Raw genomic sequence first — 12,868 nt, forward strand, 5'->3', positions numbered from 1 at the left:
GTTTAAATCTCCCTAATGTGGCTGAGTTAACTACATTAGCAGGCAGGGCATTCCATGCCCTTACCACTCTGAGTAAAGAACCTGCCTCTGACATCTGTCTTAAATCTATCACCCCTCAATTTGCAGCTATGCCCCCTCCATACAAACTGACGTCATCATCCTAGGAAAAAGACTTTCACTGTCTACACTATCTAATCCTCTGATCGTCTTGTATGTCTCTATCAAATCCCCTCTTAGCCACCTTCTCTCCAACGAAAGCAGACCCAAATCTCTCAGCCTTTCCTCATAAGACCTTCCCTCCAGACCAGGCAACATCCTGGTAAATCTCCTCTGCCCTTTTTCCAGTGCTTCCACATCCTTCCTGGAATGGTGCGACCCAGACTTGTACACAATGTTCCAAGTGTGGGCGCACTAGCGTTTTGTATAGTTGCAGCATGAAATTATCGCTCTGGAACTCAATCCCTCTACCAATGAAACCTAACACACTGTATGCCGCTTTAACAGCACTATCAACCCGAGTGGTAACTTTCAGGGATCTATGTACATGACTCCAAGATCATTCTGCATATCCACACGACCAAGAAGTTTTCCATTCACCCATACTCTGCCTTCCTGTTATTCTTAGCAAAGTGAATCACCTCACATTTAGCTGCATTGATCTCCATTTGCCATCTCTCAGCCCAATTCTGCAGTTTATCTATGTCCCCATGCAATCTGCAGCATTCATCCAAACTGTCCACTACTCCACTGACTTTAGCATCATCTGCAAACTTACTGACCCACCCACCTATGCCTGTGTCCAAGTCAATTATGGAAATGTGTTGCTGGAAAAGCGCAGCAGGTCAGGCAGCATCCAGGGAACAGGAGAATCGACGTTTCGGGCATAAGCCCTTCTTCAGGAATCTGATTCCTGAAGAAGGGCTTATGCCCGAAATGTCGATTCTCCTGTTCCCTGGATGCTGCCTGACCTGCTGCGCTTTTCCAGCAACACATTTCCAGCTCTTGATCTCCAGCATCTGCAGACCTCACTTTCTCCTCCAAGTCAATTATAAAAATGAAAAGTAGCAGTGGTCCAAAAACAGATCCTTCTGGCACACCACTAGTAACTGGACTCCAGGTTGAATATTTCCATCAACTACCACTCGCTGCCTTCTTACAGAAAGCCAGTTTCTAATCCAAACCGCTAAATCACCCTTAATCCCATGCCTCTGCATTTTCTCCAACAGCCTACCATGTGGAACCTTATCAAAGGTTTCACTGAAGTCCATGTATACCACGTCAACTGTCCTACCCTCATCTACATGCTTGGTCACCTTCTCAAAAAGCTAAGGTTTGTGAGACATGACCTACCCTTGACAAAACCATGTTAACAATCTGCAATCAAATTGTTGCTTGCTAGATGATTATAAATCCTATCTCTTAAAATCCTTTCCAAAACTTTTCCTACAACAGACGTAAGGCTCACTGGTCTATAATTAAATGGGTCATCTCTACTGCCCTTCTTGAACAAGGGCACAACTATTGCAATTCTCCAGTTTTCTGGTACTAAACCTGTAGACAATGATGACGCGAATATCAAAGCCAAAGGCTCTGCTATCTCCTCCCTAGCTTTCCCGAGAATCCTCGGATAAATCTAATCTGGTCCAGGGACTTATCTACTTTCACTCCTTCTCGATTGATAACACTTCTTCCTGACTAACTTTTATCCTTTCTAGTCCAATATCCTGTATCTCATTCTTCTCCTCTACAATAGTCTCCTTTTCCTGCGTGAAAACAGGTGAGAAATATTCATTTAGCACCTTTCCGATCTCCACAGGGTCCACACACAACTTCCTACTTCTGTTTTTGACTGGCCCTGTTCCTAACCTAGTCATCCCTTTTTATTTGCCTGGTGTACCTATAGAAAGCTTTAGGGTTCTCCTTTATTTTACCTGCTAAAGACCACTCATGTCATCTTCTTGCTCTTCTTAACTCTCTTTAAATCCTTCCTAACTAATCTGTAACTCTCCATCCCCTCCTCTGAACCATCTTGTCTCAACTTCTCATAAGCCGCCTCCTTCCACTTAAGAAATACAGTTTCTTTCTTAAACCACGGTTCCCTTCCCTTTTCACTTCCTCCCTGCCTGACAGAGTGCCTACACTTTCCCATGCCCACTCTCATTGCTGAAGTAAAGTTCAAGCAGCTGACCCTGCTGCTTAGTGTTTGAACCCTTGCTGGGTGATGAGGATGCACTGAGCGGTCATTCTCTCTTCTATTGCAGTCATTTGTCCAAGGCATGTTGATGTGGGAACTCTCAACTTCCCGGTAGATTGATTAGAATTTGATTCTGGGGTTAGTGTAGCCGGTAGTTGATCTGAAATCCATGTGGGAGTAGGGTTCATTATCCATAAAAAAAGCATGAAAGGGCCTGTGAACTGCTCTCTACTTAATTCCCTGTCTCAAAGGGAAAGTGAAATTACTCCACAGGGGCCAGTCTCCCGTGCACGTGACCAGCTAGCTCAGAGCCAGTTCCTAGAGTGAGGAGAATCCCTGAGACTCCTGCTTACCCCTGTCAGCCAGGGCTCCCTGATTGGCCTAAGTTAATAGCCCCAATCAGGGAACTCTTACTCCTGAGTTCCACCTGCCGATCTCCTGTTCCAATCACTGCAGAAGGCTTTAGTTGTTCCTTTATGTAGAAGTTGTACCATTTAGTTCACACTGCATTCAAGGGAGTAAGTCCATTTTGGATTTTAACTGCATTGGGCGCTGCATATTGGCCATCTCTTCTTTCATTTGAACCAAGACTATCCCCCTCTGCACGGCCACTGAGCTAGCCTGCATATTTGTCTGAACAGTTCTGAGCCAGGATGTGTTTTAAGGCAGGGGTTTGTCGATAATGGATGCTGAGTGAGGTGAAGGTGAGGGGTCAGGATTTATTCAGCCATCTGGTACACAATCCCTGTAAATGTGTCACGTTGCATTCAGTTTAATTGGCTCCTTGGTCTGGCAAAGCCCACACTTTTGAGTATCCTTGACTGATCAAAACATTAACAGAAAGAGTGGAATGATGTGTTTGGACTCTTCCCTCATTTTATAGAAAATGTAAGTGATCGACTTCTTTTGCAAAGAAAAGAAATTAGTCAAACTCCTTGACAGCTTGATCAAAATTCCGCCTGTGCCCTAACTTCTTTCAACCTTGCACCGTGTCTTCCTCCAGTTTGATCTCCTCTGCTGTTTTTGACCAGGTGATATCATGATTTTGTTTCATCTTGGGGATTACAATGCTGTCCAGTTTTTTTTGGTTTGGTTTTGTCAGTCTAACCAATTTGCTGCGGGGATTGGCGCTGTGACTGACTTCCAACTTTGGAAATCTTTCTCGATCTAGCTTCTGGCTACGCCGCTGAGCTGTGCGTAATGGATGGGCAAAATCCGAGGATAGAATTGACAGGGTTGCCCACAGGACTTTCAGTGGCTTTTTAACAGGGTCTGAATCCAAAACTCTCTCGCCCCTCTCCCATTCACATTAAAGACCATTGCAGTTCACTTGGAGAAACGATTTCTCTGAGCTACATACACACAATGCAGCATCATCGGTTAACAAGGCTGTTTCAAAAGCAAAAACACTCAGTTGGGGTTTTGTTTTCTGTGTTTTTACTCAACGTGGTGACACTTGAATCTTGTGTTGATGAGCTCTGAATCTTTCTGTATATTTAACGTGTATTTAATATTTTCGTCTGAAGCGCTTGTTAATATTTATGAAATTCAATGCTTCTCCTCTTTTCCCTCCTTTCTCTCCCCTTTCCTCTTTGACTTTGATCTCTCTGTGACACACTGTCCTCCAACAGTGTCCCACCAAGTGGTATTGGAAGCTAGTTCCTGTAAGTCCGCCTCTCAACTTTTTACTGCATCTCACCTCTGACCCTTGACTTTTGCCCTGTTTCCCCACCTTTTTCTTTTGAGAAAGAAAATGCCTTGTTGAGATGATTTTAAAAAAAAAACTGTTGGCTTGAGTTGCAGTGTCTGCGTGTTTTTTTTTAAACAAATCCGTTAACCTTTGGTTTGGGGAGTCGGTGGTGGGGAAGGCTGCATGATGGGATACTCAAGAAGCGAAGGATGCTGGGATTGTTTATTCTGCCCACAAACAAAATTTGGATTCTCGCATACCCTTGCAGGGCAAAATAATAGCTCATGTGTTATTACATAATGACTTGACAAAATTGCTTTTAAAGTGCCAAAAATCCAAATCGACAAGCGATAGGATGTTTTCTTAATGGACAAAACAAAACCTCATCCTAAAAGCGGCATGATCTTCACGAAGTGTGCAGTAGATCTGTTTTCGAGAGTGAGGAGCAGGAGAATCAACGAGCATCTGAGGATCAGGAGAATTAACCTTTCGCGCATTAGCCTTATGTCTGAAACGTCGATTCTGTTGCTCCTCAGATGCTGCCTGACCTGCTGTGCTTTTCCAGCACCACACACTTTCTGTGGAGATCTGTTTTGGTGACTTTTCTCCCACTAACTTTTTGTTTTCCTCTCTTCAGTGCTGTGATTCATTAGTTTCTCACTGAAAGATTTGTCAGCTATTACCCCTTTTTAAAAGTATTGTCTAATAAGGCATCTGGATGGGTGCCTTATTGAGCAAATCCCTCTAAACCCACCCAAGGTTGAGAGGGATTTGGGCCAAATGCTGGCAAATGGGACTAGATTCATTTTAGGATATCTGGCTGGCATGGATGAGTTGGGCTGAAGGGCCTGTTTCTGTGCTGTCCATCTCTATGACATTTAATTGTGTCAGATTTAAATTGGGCAATTAGTGAGGACTGCAGATGCTGGCGAGTCAGTGTAAATGGAGTGTGGTGCTGGGAAAAGCACAGCAGTTCAGGCAGCATATGAGGAGCAGGGGCAGTCCTGATGAAGGGTCCTCCCTGAAATGTTGACTCTCCTGCTCCTCAGATGCTGCTGTGATCTTTCCAAGGCCACACTCTTATCTACTCAGATTTAAATTGGCTTGTTGAATTGGTCAGAAATTTAAAAAAAAAAAATCTTGCAGGTAGTACAAAACAACGTGACAGAACTGGCATTTAGGAAGCAGTGTCTTGTCCGTTTAGTCAGTGAGACTTCCCTTCGGAGAGAGCCGAGATTGTGCTCCAAACTTGGGTTGCTCACTTGTGGCTAACCTCTATTGAGAGTGATGGGGGGTTGTGTGTGCGCGCACGCTTGTGAGACGGTCAGAAAGGCTCAGGAAGAGGAAGGCTAACTGAGAAATGCTCTTCAGCCATGGGTTTCGGGCCGTAGGAATCTGCTGCAGTATGAATCGAGATGGCTGCTGTCTTGACCACCTCAATTGGTGAAAACTCATGGAATGGAGTTCTGATTAAGAGGTGCCATGGATGTTTGTAAAGCAAATCTATGTAGAGGGGGAAGGGCAAAACACCTGAAGGAATGCATAGTTTTAATTGTTTACTTTATTTTCCACACCCATTTATTGTTAAAGATGGCAAACTTCATTTTTTTTTGACACGGTATGGGCACGCTGTTGTGTCTGAGTGACCACATGCCATTTTGGATATTGTATTCTGGGATGTGAGTGAGCTCCCTCTGACTTTGGGGACTGGCTCTGCTAGTGTTCTCTGGTCAAAGTGTAGCCATTTGGCCTCAGAATGACAACCTCTGCGAATGGTGACAGGGAGAAAACATTGATATGCCCATCGCTCTTGAGATAGTGTGTGATGGCAATGAATCGGTGTGACAGTGTCAAATCGGTCCTGGGTTTAAAAAAATATTGAAGCTGAAATTGGTTCTGACTATTTGTTGTATATTGGTGACTATCCGCCATACCTGATGTGAAGGTTAATGAATCTAGAGAAAGGACTCACTTTGCCTGATCATAGCAATGTTGACCTCACAGTGAAGCTGCCAACATGTATTCTCATTATCCTGTTCTCTCTCCCCTGTACTTTTGTTTCCTCCTCATCTCTCTTCCTCTTTAAAAATTGGGTCACTTATTCTGTTTGGATCCCTATGTTCTGTTGCTCCAGCTCATGAACGTCATCTGTTTGGATCTCCCTGCAACCTAGGGGAGGCATGGCCTAGTGGTATTATCATTAGACTGTTAATATAGAGACCCAGGTAATGTTCTGGGGACCCAGGTTCGAATCCCACCCTGGTAGATGGTGTAATTTGAACTCAGTAAAAATACTTACAAGTAAGAGCTTAACAATGACTGACTGTGAATCTGTTGTTGATTGTTGGGGAAAAAAAACCATCTGGTTCGCTAATGTTGCCGTCCTTATCCAGTCTGGTCTACAAGTGACTGCAGACTCACAGCAATGTGGGTTACTCTTAACTGCCCTCTGGGCAATTGGGGATGGGCAATAAATGCTGGCCTGGCCAGTGATGCCCTCATCCCGTGAAGGAGTAATTAAAACCAACCTGGTGAGAGGTGTGGGTGTATGGCCTGGGAGATTGAGGGGCACGGTCAAGTACCTGAAAGCTGTCTCAAACTGGAATCTGAACCGTTCCATGATTAAAAAGCTTGACACACTGCACCATTGAACACAAAGAGATCATTCGGCCCCTCTAGGCTGTGCCGCTGTTTAATTAGATCATGGCCACTCTGTAGCATGCCTCTGCCTTTATTTTGTGACCCTGATTGTGAATTGCCTGCTGGAATTATGATCCAACCTCACTTCGCCTCAAAATACATCTCTGATATATTTTTCCACGATGGATCGTTTTTGTCAGAACCCCTTTTTTTTTTTGTCAAGATTGATAGCTGATTGGGCTCCTGGAAAGTGGCTTGCGGATGGTTTAGATCTTTAGATTTGGATATGGGCTTTGCCAGCGAGGCCAGCAGTTGTAGCCCGTGGCTCTTCAGAAGGTGGTGGTGAGCTTCTCTCTTGAACCCTTGCAGTCCATGTGGTGTTGGCAATCTCTCCATGCTATTAGGGAAGCTCAGTGGTTGGCATTGCTGCCTCACAGTGCCAAGGACCCAGGTTCAATCCCAGCCTCAGGTGACTGAGTGGAGTTTGCACATTCTCCCCATGTCTGCGTGGGTTTCCTCCAGCTGCTCTGGTTTCCTCCCACATTCCAAAGATGTGCAGGTCAGGGTGGATTGGCCAAACTCAATTGCCCATAGTGTCCAGGGATGTGCAGGCTCGGTGAATTGGCCATAGGAAGCACAGGGAGTGGGGTAGTGGAGCGGATGGGTCTGTGTCGGATGCTTTTCAGTTGGTGTGGACTCGATGGGCCAAATGGCTTACTTCCACGCTACATAGGGATTCTATGATTAGAAAGGGAATCCCAGGTCTTTGACCCAGTGACACTGAAGGAACGGCGATTTATTTTGAGTCAGGATGGTGAGTGGCTCGGAGGGGAACTTGCAGGGGGGGTGGTGTTCCCATGTATCTGCTGTCCTTGTCCTTCTAGAAAGTAGAAGTCATGGGTTTGGAAGGTTCTGTCTAAGGACCATGGGGGAGTTGCTGCAGTACATCCTGAGAGTTTGCACACACTGCTGGCGCTGTGCATCCTTAATGCCCTCTGTTGGAGCCTTCGGCAGTCCGGAATTTGGAGGGGGAGGATACTTGGCATGAGCAGTCCAAGTAGCCATCCTTTCCTAGTGAGGATCTGCTGGCCAATACTGGCAGGCCCCATGACCAGAGAGAGCACACCAGCTGAACCCCTGCCTGCGTCTCCTCTTCCAGCAGCGACGGGATCTCCAGGAATTCCAGTTTGAAATCGTGACAGCAAGCCACAAACCTGGGACTAAAATCACAAGGACCCTGAAGAAGATGGATCCTCAATGTTTTCTTTGGCAATGCATTAGTTGCAAAATACTATGGGAGAAGACCCCAAGAAGTCATGAATTTCTAGGAATGCGTCACAGCCAGAGGTGCCAATGTTTGGTGGTCTTTGGGTATATGTTTGGGGGTGAAATTATAAAAGCAAAAATAATGGTGTTTCTCCACCCACCTCCTTCCCACTCCGTCCCCTTCAAACAAAGAGGCTGATTGTAATTCATTGTGACCCTGACTGGGATTTGTCAACTCTATGATGTTTGATTCTGATGTCCTGTGTTATAAACTTGCAACATTTATGGTTTGGAAGGTGGCGAAAGACTGAACTGATTTATTTTTGTTGCAATACCATTTCACGCCCTCACCTATGCGAAATTATTAGTGTAAAGAAAATGAGACTCCACTTTGGGGTGGCTCAGTGGTTAGCACTGCTGCCTCACAGTGCCAGGGACCTGGGTTCAATCCCAGCTTTGGGCGACTGTCAGTCTGGAGTTTGCACGTTCTCCCCGTGTCTGCGTGGGTTTCCTCCTGGTGCTCCGGTTTCTCCCACTGTCTGAAGATGTGTAGGTTATGGTGGATTGGCCTTGGTAAATTGTCCCTAGTGTCCAGGGGTGTGCAGGCTAGGTGGGTTAGCCATGGGAAATAGAGTCGCAGGGAGAGGTGGATCTGCATGGGATGCTCTTCGGAGGGTCAATGTGGATTCGATGTGCCAAATGGCCTGTGTGCACACTGTAGGGAGTCAATCATAGAGGATGATCAGAGAAACGAGAGAGGGAGGAGTGTTCACAAAAGTAAACTCTCAGGAAACCGAAAGATAGACAAGAGCCCTTCCAAAAGAAAGTGCGGTTTAAAAAGCATAGAGGGAGGGTAATCATTATATTGCTAGATGCTGATTTACTGAAACAGGTGTTAGTCCATTGACCATGAGCTGATTATTCACATTTCACCATTCAATGCAAACTCCAGTCTGTGTTCTTTCTGTAACATGGCTCTCCAGCATTTGGGACTTGAACCCAGACCTCCTGGCTGGGAGGTGGTGATACTGCCATTGCTGCATAAGAGCCCTTCCCTCACCTTTTCTAAACAACTCCCCTTCCTGGTGATAACCAGATCTTCAATGCATTCTCCAGTGGGCACTGACCGCTCCTTCTGAGCGTTTCCTGGTTTATTCTTAAAGGGACCATTTCCAGCATTCTCTGGAAAGAGGTGTTGGGGGTGGGGTGGGGGTGGAATGTGAGGAAAAGGCCATTTCCTCCCCTCAATTCTTCCAGCTTTACATTTTAGCAGTGCTACTAAACCAAATGTGTTTCTGTTGCTGTTTTTTAAAAAACCATAATGTTTTTCAAGCTCTGTGGGGAACTTCAGAGAGTTGGCTGGGTGATCTATGCTTAAATTTACAAGAACGCAAGAAATATTTGGCCCCCTCGAGCCTGTTCCGCCAATCAATAAAGTCATGGCTGATCTGACTGTAGCCACAGCTCCCCTTTCTTCCTCCAGCCCTCCGATCGCAAGCTCTTGACTCTAATGTTGATGAAAACGCTAAGATCAATGTTAAGAGACAGCTGATTCCAAGACCAGTGGTTGAGGTTTGTGCCCAAGAACCTTCTACATTTTTCAAAAAAAAAATCATGTTGTCATGGAGAGCTGTCTGAACGGGTGACGTATCTTGTGTGGTTTTTCCCTGGTCTTTATGGCATGTTGACTGATTGGACCGATTTCCAGTCAACGAGAGAGGTATTCTGCAGTACAAGGGATTTGGTCACCTGAATGGAATTTTCTGGCATTTTTCATTCACTGTCCGGTCCTTGTTGCTTTTGTCATCAACTTACTGCAACCTGACGGGCAATACGAAGCCATTTTGGCCATTCAGCAAGTAGTTAAGACACCCTCTTCTACATAGATTTCTAGAAAGTGCTTCTTAGGTTCTGTGCTCTTTCGGTAATTCATTGTAATTGGGCCCATTTTAAACTGGTCATCTCTGTCTGAGAATTGTAGTTGGCAATCCCAGAATCCTTTGCTTTGAGAGTGAATGTTAATCCTTTACCTCCGTTGTTAAAATCTGAATACTTTTTTAAATTGGGTTGTGTGTCTCTTAGATCATTGGGTTGAATGTTATCTTTCACAGAGTCTCTGCCCGCTGTGCTTGGCATCTACCCTGTCCACAAATTAAAACAAAAGGGAGGGGATTTGAGTTCGGTTTCGATTTCCCCTCAGAGGTGTTTTCCAATGGGATGAGGAGGGAAGTTCTCAATCCACCAAGTTGGGTATGGAATGGTTATTGAGATGAGCTTTCTCTTCCAATCAGTCCACAGTTCCTCATTCAGAGGGAGGAGGAAGCCATCTCAAATGATTGGCCAGAGCTTGGTTCAATGTGCCAAAGTTATAGAAGCAAGATGGAGGCCAGGGTTTCAAAATGAGCTCTACAGGCATGACATGGGGCATGGGGATCTGGTGGCTGTGGGTTTGGCCAGCACAGTGGCTAGCACTGCTGCCTCTCAGCGTCAGGGATCCAGGTTCGATTCCAGCCTCTGGCAACTCTGTGTGGAGTTTGCACGTACTCCCAATGTCTGCGTGGGCTTCCTCCGGGTGCTCCAGTTTCCGCCCACAGTGCAAAGATATGCAGATTAGGGTGGATTGCCCCTTACGTTCAGGGGTGTGCAGGGTAGATGGGTTAGCCATGGGACATGCAAGATCACGGAGTGCCTCTCAGCGTCAGGGATCCAGGTTCGATTCCAGCCTCTGGCGACTCTGTGTGGAGTTTGCACGTACTCCCAATGTCTGCGTGGGCTTCCTCCAGGTGCTCCAGTTTCCGCCCACAGTCCAAAGATGTGCAGATTAGGGTGGATTGCCCCTTACCTTCAGGGGTGTGCAGGCTAGATGGGTGAGCCATGGGACATGCAAGATCACGGAGATCTGGGTGGGATGCTGTTTGGAAGGCTGGTATGGACTGAATGGGATGAATGGTCTGTTTCCACACTGTAGGGATTCTATGATAGCAGCCCAGAGGGGTTCAAATCCTACCATGGTATATGAAATCCAATTTCCACAAAATTGAATGACAGACACAAAACTAAAAATGAGGTGGCACGTTGGCTAAGTGGTTAGCACTGCTGCCTCAGCGCAAGGGTCCCAGGTTAAATTCTAGCCTCGGGCAACTGTCTGTGTGGGTTTTCACATTCTCCCCGTGTCTGTGTGAGTTTCCTCCGGGTGCTCCGGTTTCCTCCCACATTCCAAAGATGTGCAGGTTAGGGTGGATTGGCCATGCTAAATTGTCCATAGTTATTAGGTGCATTAGTCGGGCGTGGGTTACTCTTCAGAGGGTCGGTGTGGACTTGTTGGGCCGAAGGGCCTGTTTCCACACTATAGGGAATGTAATCTTATCAGATAATAGACACAGGGATTGGGTGGGGAAGGGGGCGAGACTAGGTGCTAACCCTCCATCCCGAGAAGAGTGAAATATGGAGAAATTGTTGGTGGGATGTGCCATCCTGAGGAGAGATGGGGACTTTTTTAATTCGAGAGCATGAGGTGCACAAATGGCGAAGTCTTTATCTAAGTGGCGCTCTCTAATTGGATATCGAAGAATAGAATTTGGTGGGGGAGGAGGAGGAGGGAAAAGGTATCCCGGGGAAGCGAGCAGCTTGTGGAGAGACCCGCCCATGTCGAGACCATCAATGGAATGAGCTAAGAGACACTGATTCCTCGCTGCCCTATCGTGTGTTAGCCAAGCCGTAGGGCTGCATGCTGGTCACCTGACAGACCTCAGCGCGCTCTCGTTCTCAGTGGCTGAGTCTAGTACACTGCGTTTATGCTTCTTCCTTTTTTTGCCATTGCATTCAGCATGCCATCGCTTTTTGTTTGAAGGAGTCTGAGAATAAGCCTCCTATGGTAACGTATCGCATCAGTTCAATCAACTTTGTCTTTTGAGTTTTACTTTTGTGGTTGGGGAGGGATACGGGGAGTGTGGGACGCACCAGGGGCTGTCATCGGAGACAGGGCGGCTTGTGAAGAAGGCTGCTTTATTCCTTTTTAATCGCCAGGCCCCAGTTGGCCCCTCAACCCTTTTTTTGCGGTTCCGGAAGATTCTGCGGCCCATGCCGCCAAAACAAATCACTCTGGACTTTGAGCTTCTGACAAGGAAAGTTTGAGAAATTTCTGCATGAACTGCGTTGAGTGTGTTTGGCCACCCCAGTGCTTAAAACAAGAGGCTTTTTTTTAAATTACAAAGTTAGCAGTCATCGCTGTACACTGAAAATATGTTCATTTGAAACCGAAAGGCCTCCAGTGAAAAATGGTCTTTATCGAACGACCAAAAGACTGCGGATACTGTAAATCAGAAAGTTGCTGGAAAAGCTCAGCAAGTCGTAGAGTTATCGAGATGTACAGCACGAAAACAGACCCTTCGGTCCAACCATGCCGACCAGATATCCCAACCCAATCTAGTCCCACCTGCCAGCACCCGGCTCATATCCCTCTAAACCCTTCTATTCATATACCCATCCAAATGCCTCTTAAATGTTGCAATCGTACCAGCCTCCACCACTTCCTCTGACAGCTCATTCCATACACGTACCATCCTCTGGGTGAAAATGTTGCCCCTTAGGTCTCTTTTACATTTTTCCCCTCTCACCCTAAACCTATGCCCTCTTGTTCTGGGAAAAGCCTTTGGCTATTTATCCTATCCATGTCCCTCAGGTCCGGCAGCATCTGTGAAGAGTCATTAACTCTGATGTCTCTCCACACTTGCTGCTCGACCTAAGCTTTTCCAGCAATTTCTGTTTTTGTTGAAGAGATGTTCAGCTACTACCTGCTCTGCTGTGCGTTCAGGCCTTTCCTGACCAAGTGCTTAAATCACTGAACAAATTGATCCCTTGAGGGGGTGTTGTCTCGCACAGGAAAGTCCTGATGGTCACAACCCCATTCCTTTCCTGTTTCCCAAGTCCCAGATCTGTGCCTCAGACAGAAATGTGGACCCAGGTTGTACCAGCCTAGCCTCCAGAGTTGGTTCTGCTTGACTCTCAAGCTGAATGTAGCATTCGGGTTTTATTTTCAAAAAGTTAGAAAAGCCACTGGAATGTGATTGGGTAATACC

At 46.2% G+C, this 12,868-nt stretch overlaps 1 protein-coding gene across 1 annotated transcript in view; it reads left to right on the forward strand.

Annotated features, from left to right (window-relative positions):
• camsap3 (calmodulin regulated spectrin-associated protein family, member 3) overlaps positions 1–12,868 on the forward strand; it is a 207,499-nt gene that overhangs the window by 120,390 nt on the left and 74,241 nt on the right. The window contains exons 5-6 of the mRNA XM_043695113.1: positions 3,826–3,858; positions 11,617–11,664. Of these exons, the coding sequence (XP_043551048.1) occupies positions 3,826–3,858; positions 11,617–11,664 (81 nt within the window). The remainder of the gene's footprint in view (positions 1–3,825; positions 3,859–11,616; positions 11,665–12,868) is intronic.

The sequence above is a fragment of the Chiloscyllium plagiosum genome, chromosome 8 (genome assembly GCF_004010195.1).
Source record: "Chiloscyllium plagiosum isolate BGI_BamShark_2017 chromosome 8, ASM401019v2, whole genome shotgun sequence".
In the NCBI taxonomy this organism is placed as follows: Eukaryota; Metazoa; Chordata; class Chondrichthyes; order Orectolobiformes; family Hemiscylliidae; genus Chiloscyllium; species Chiloscyllium plagiosum.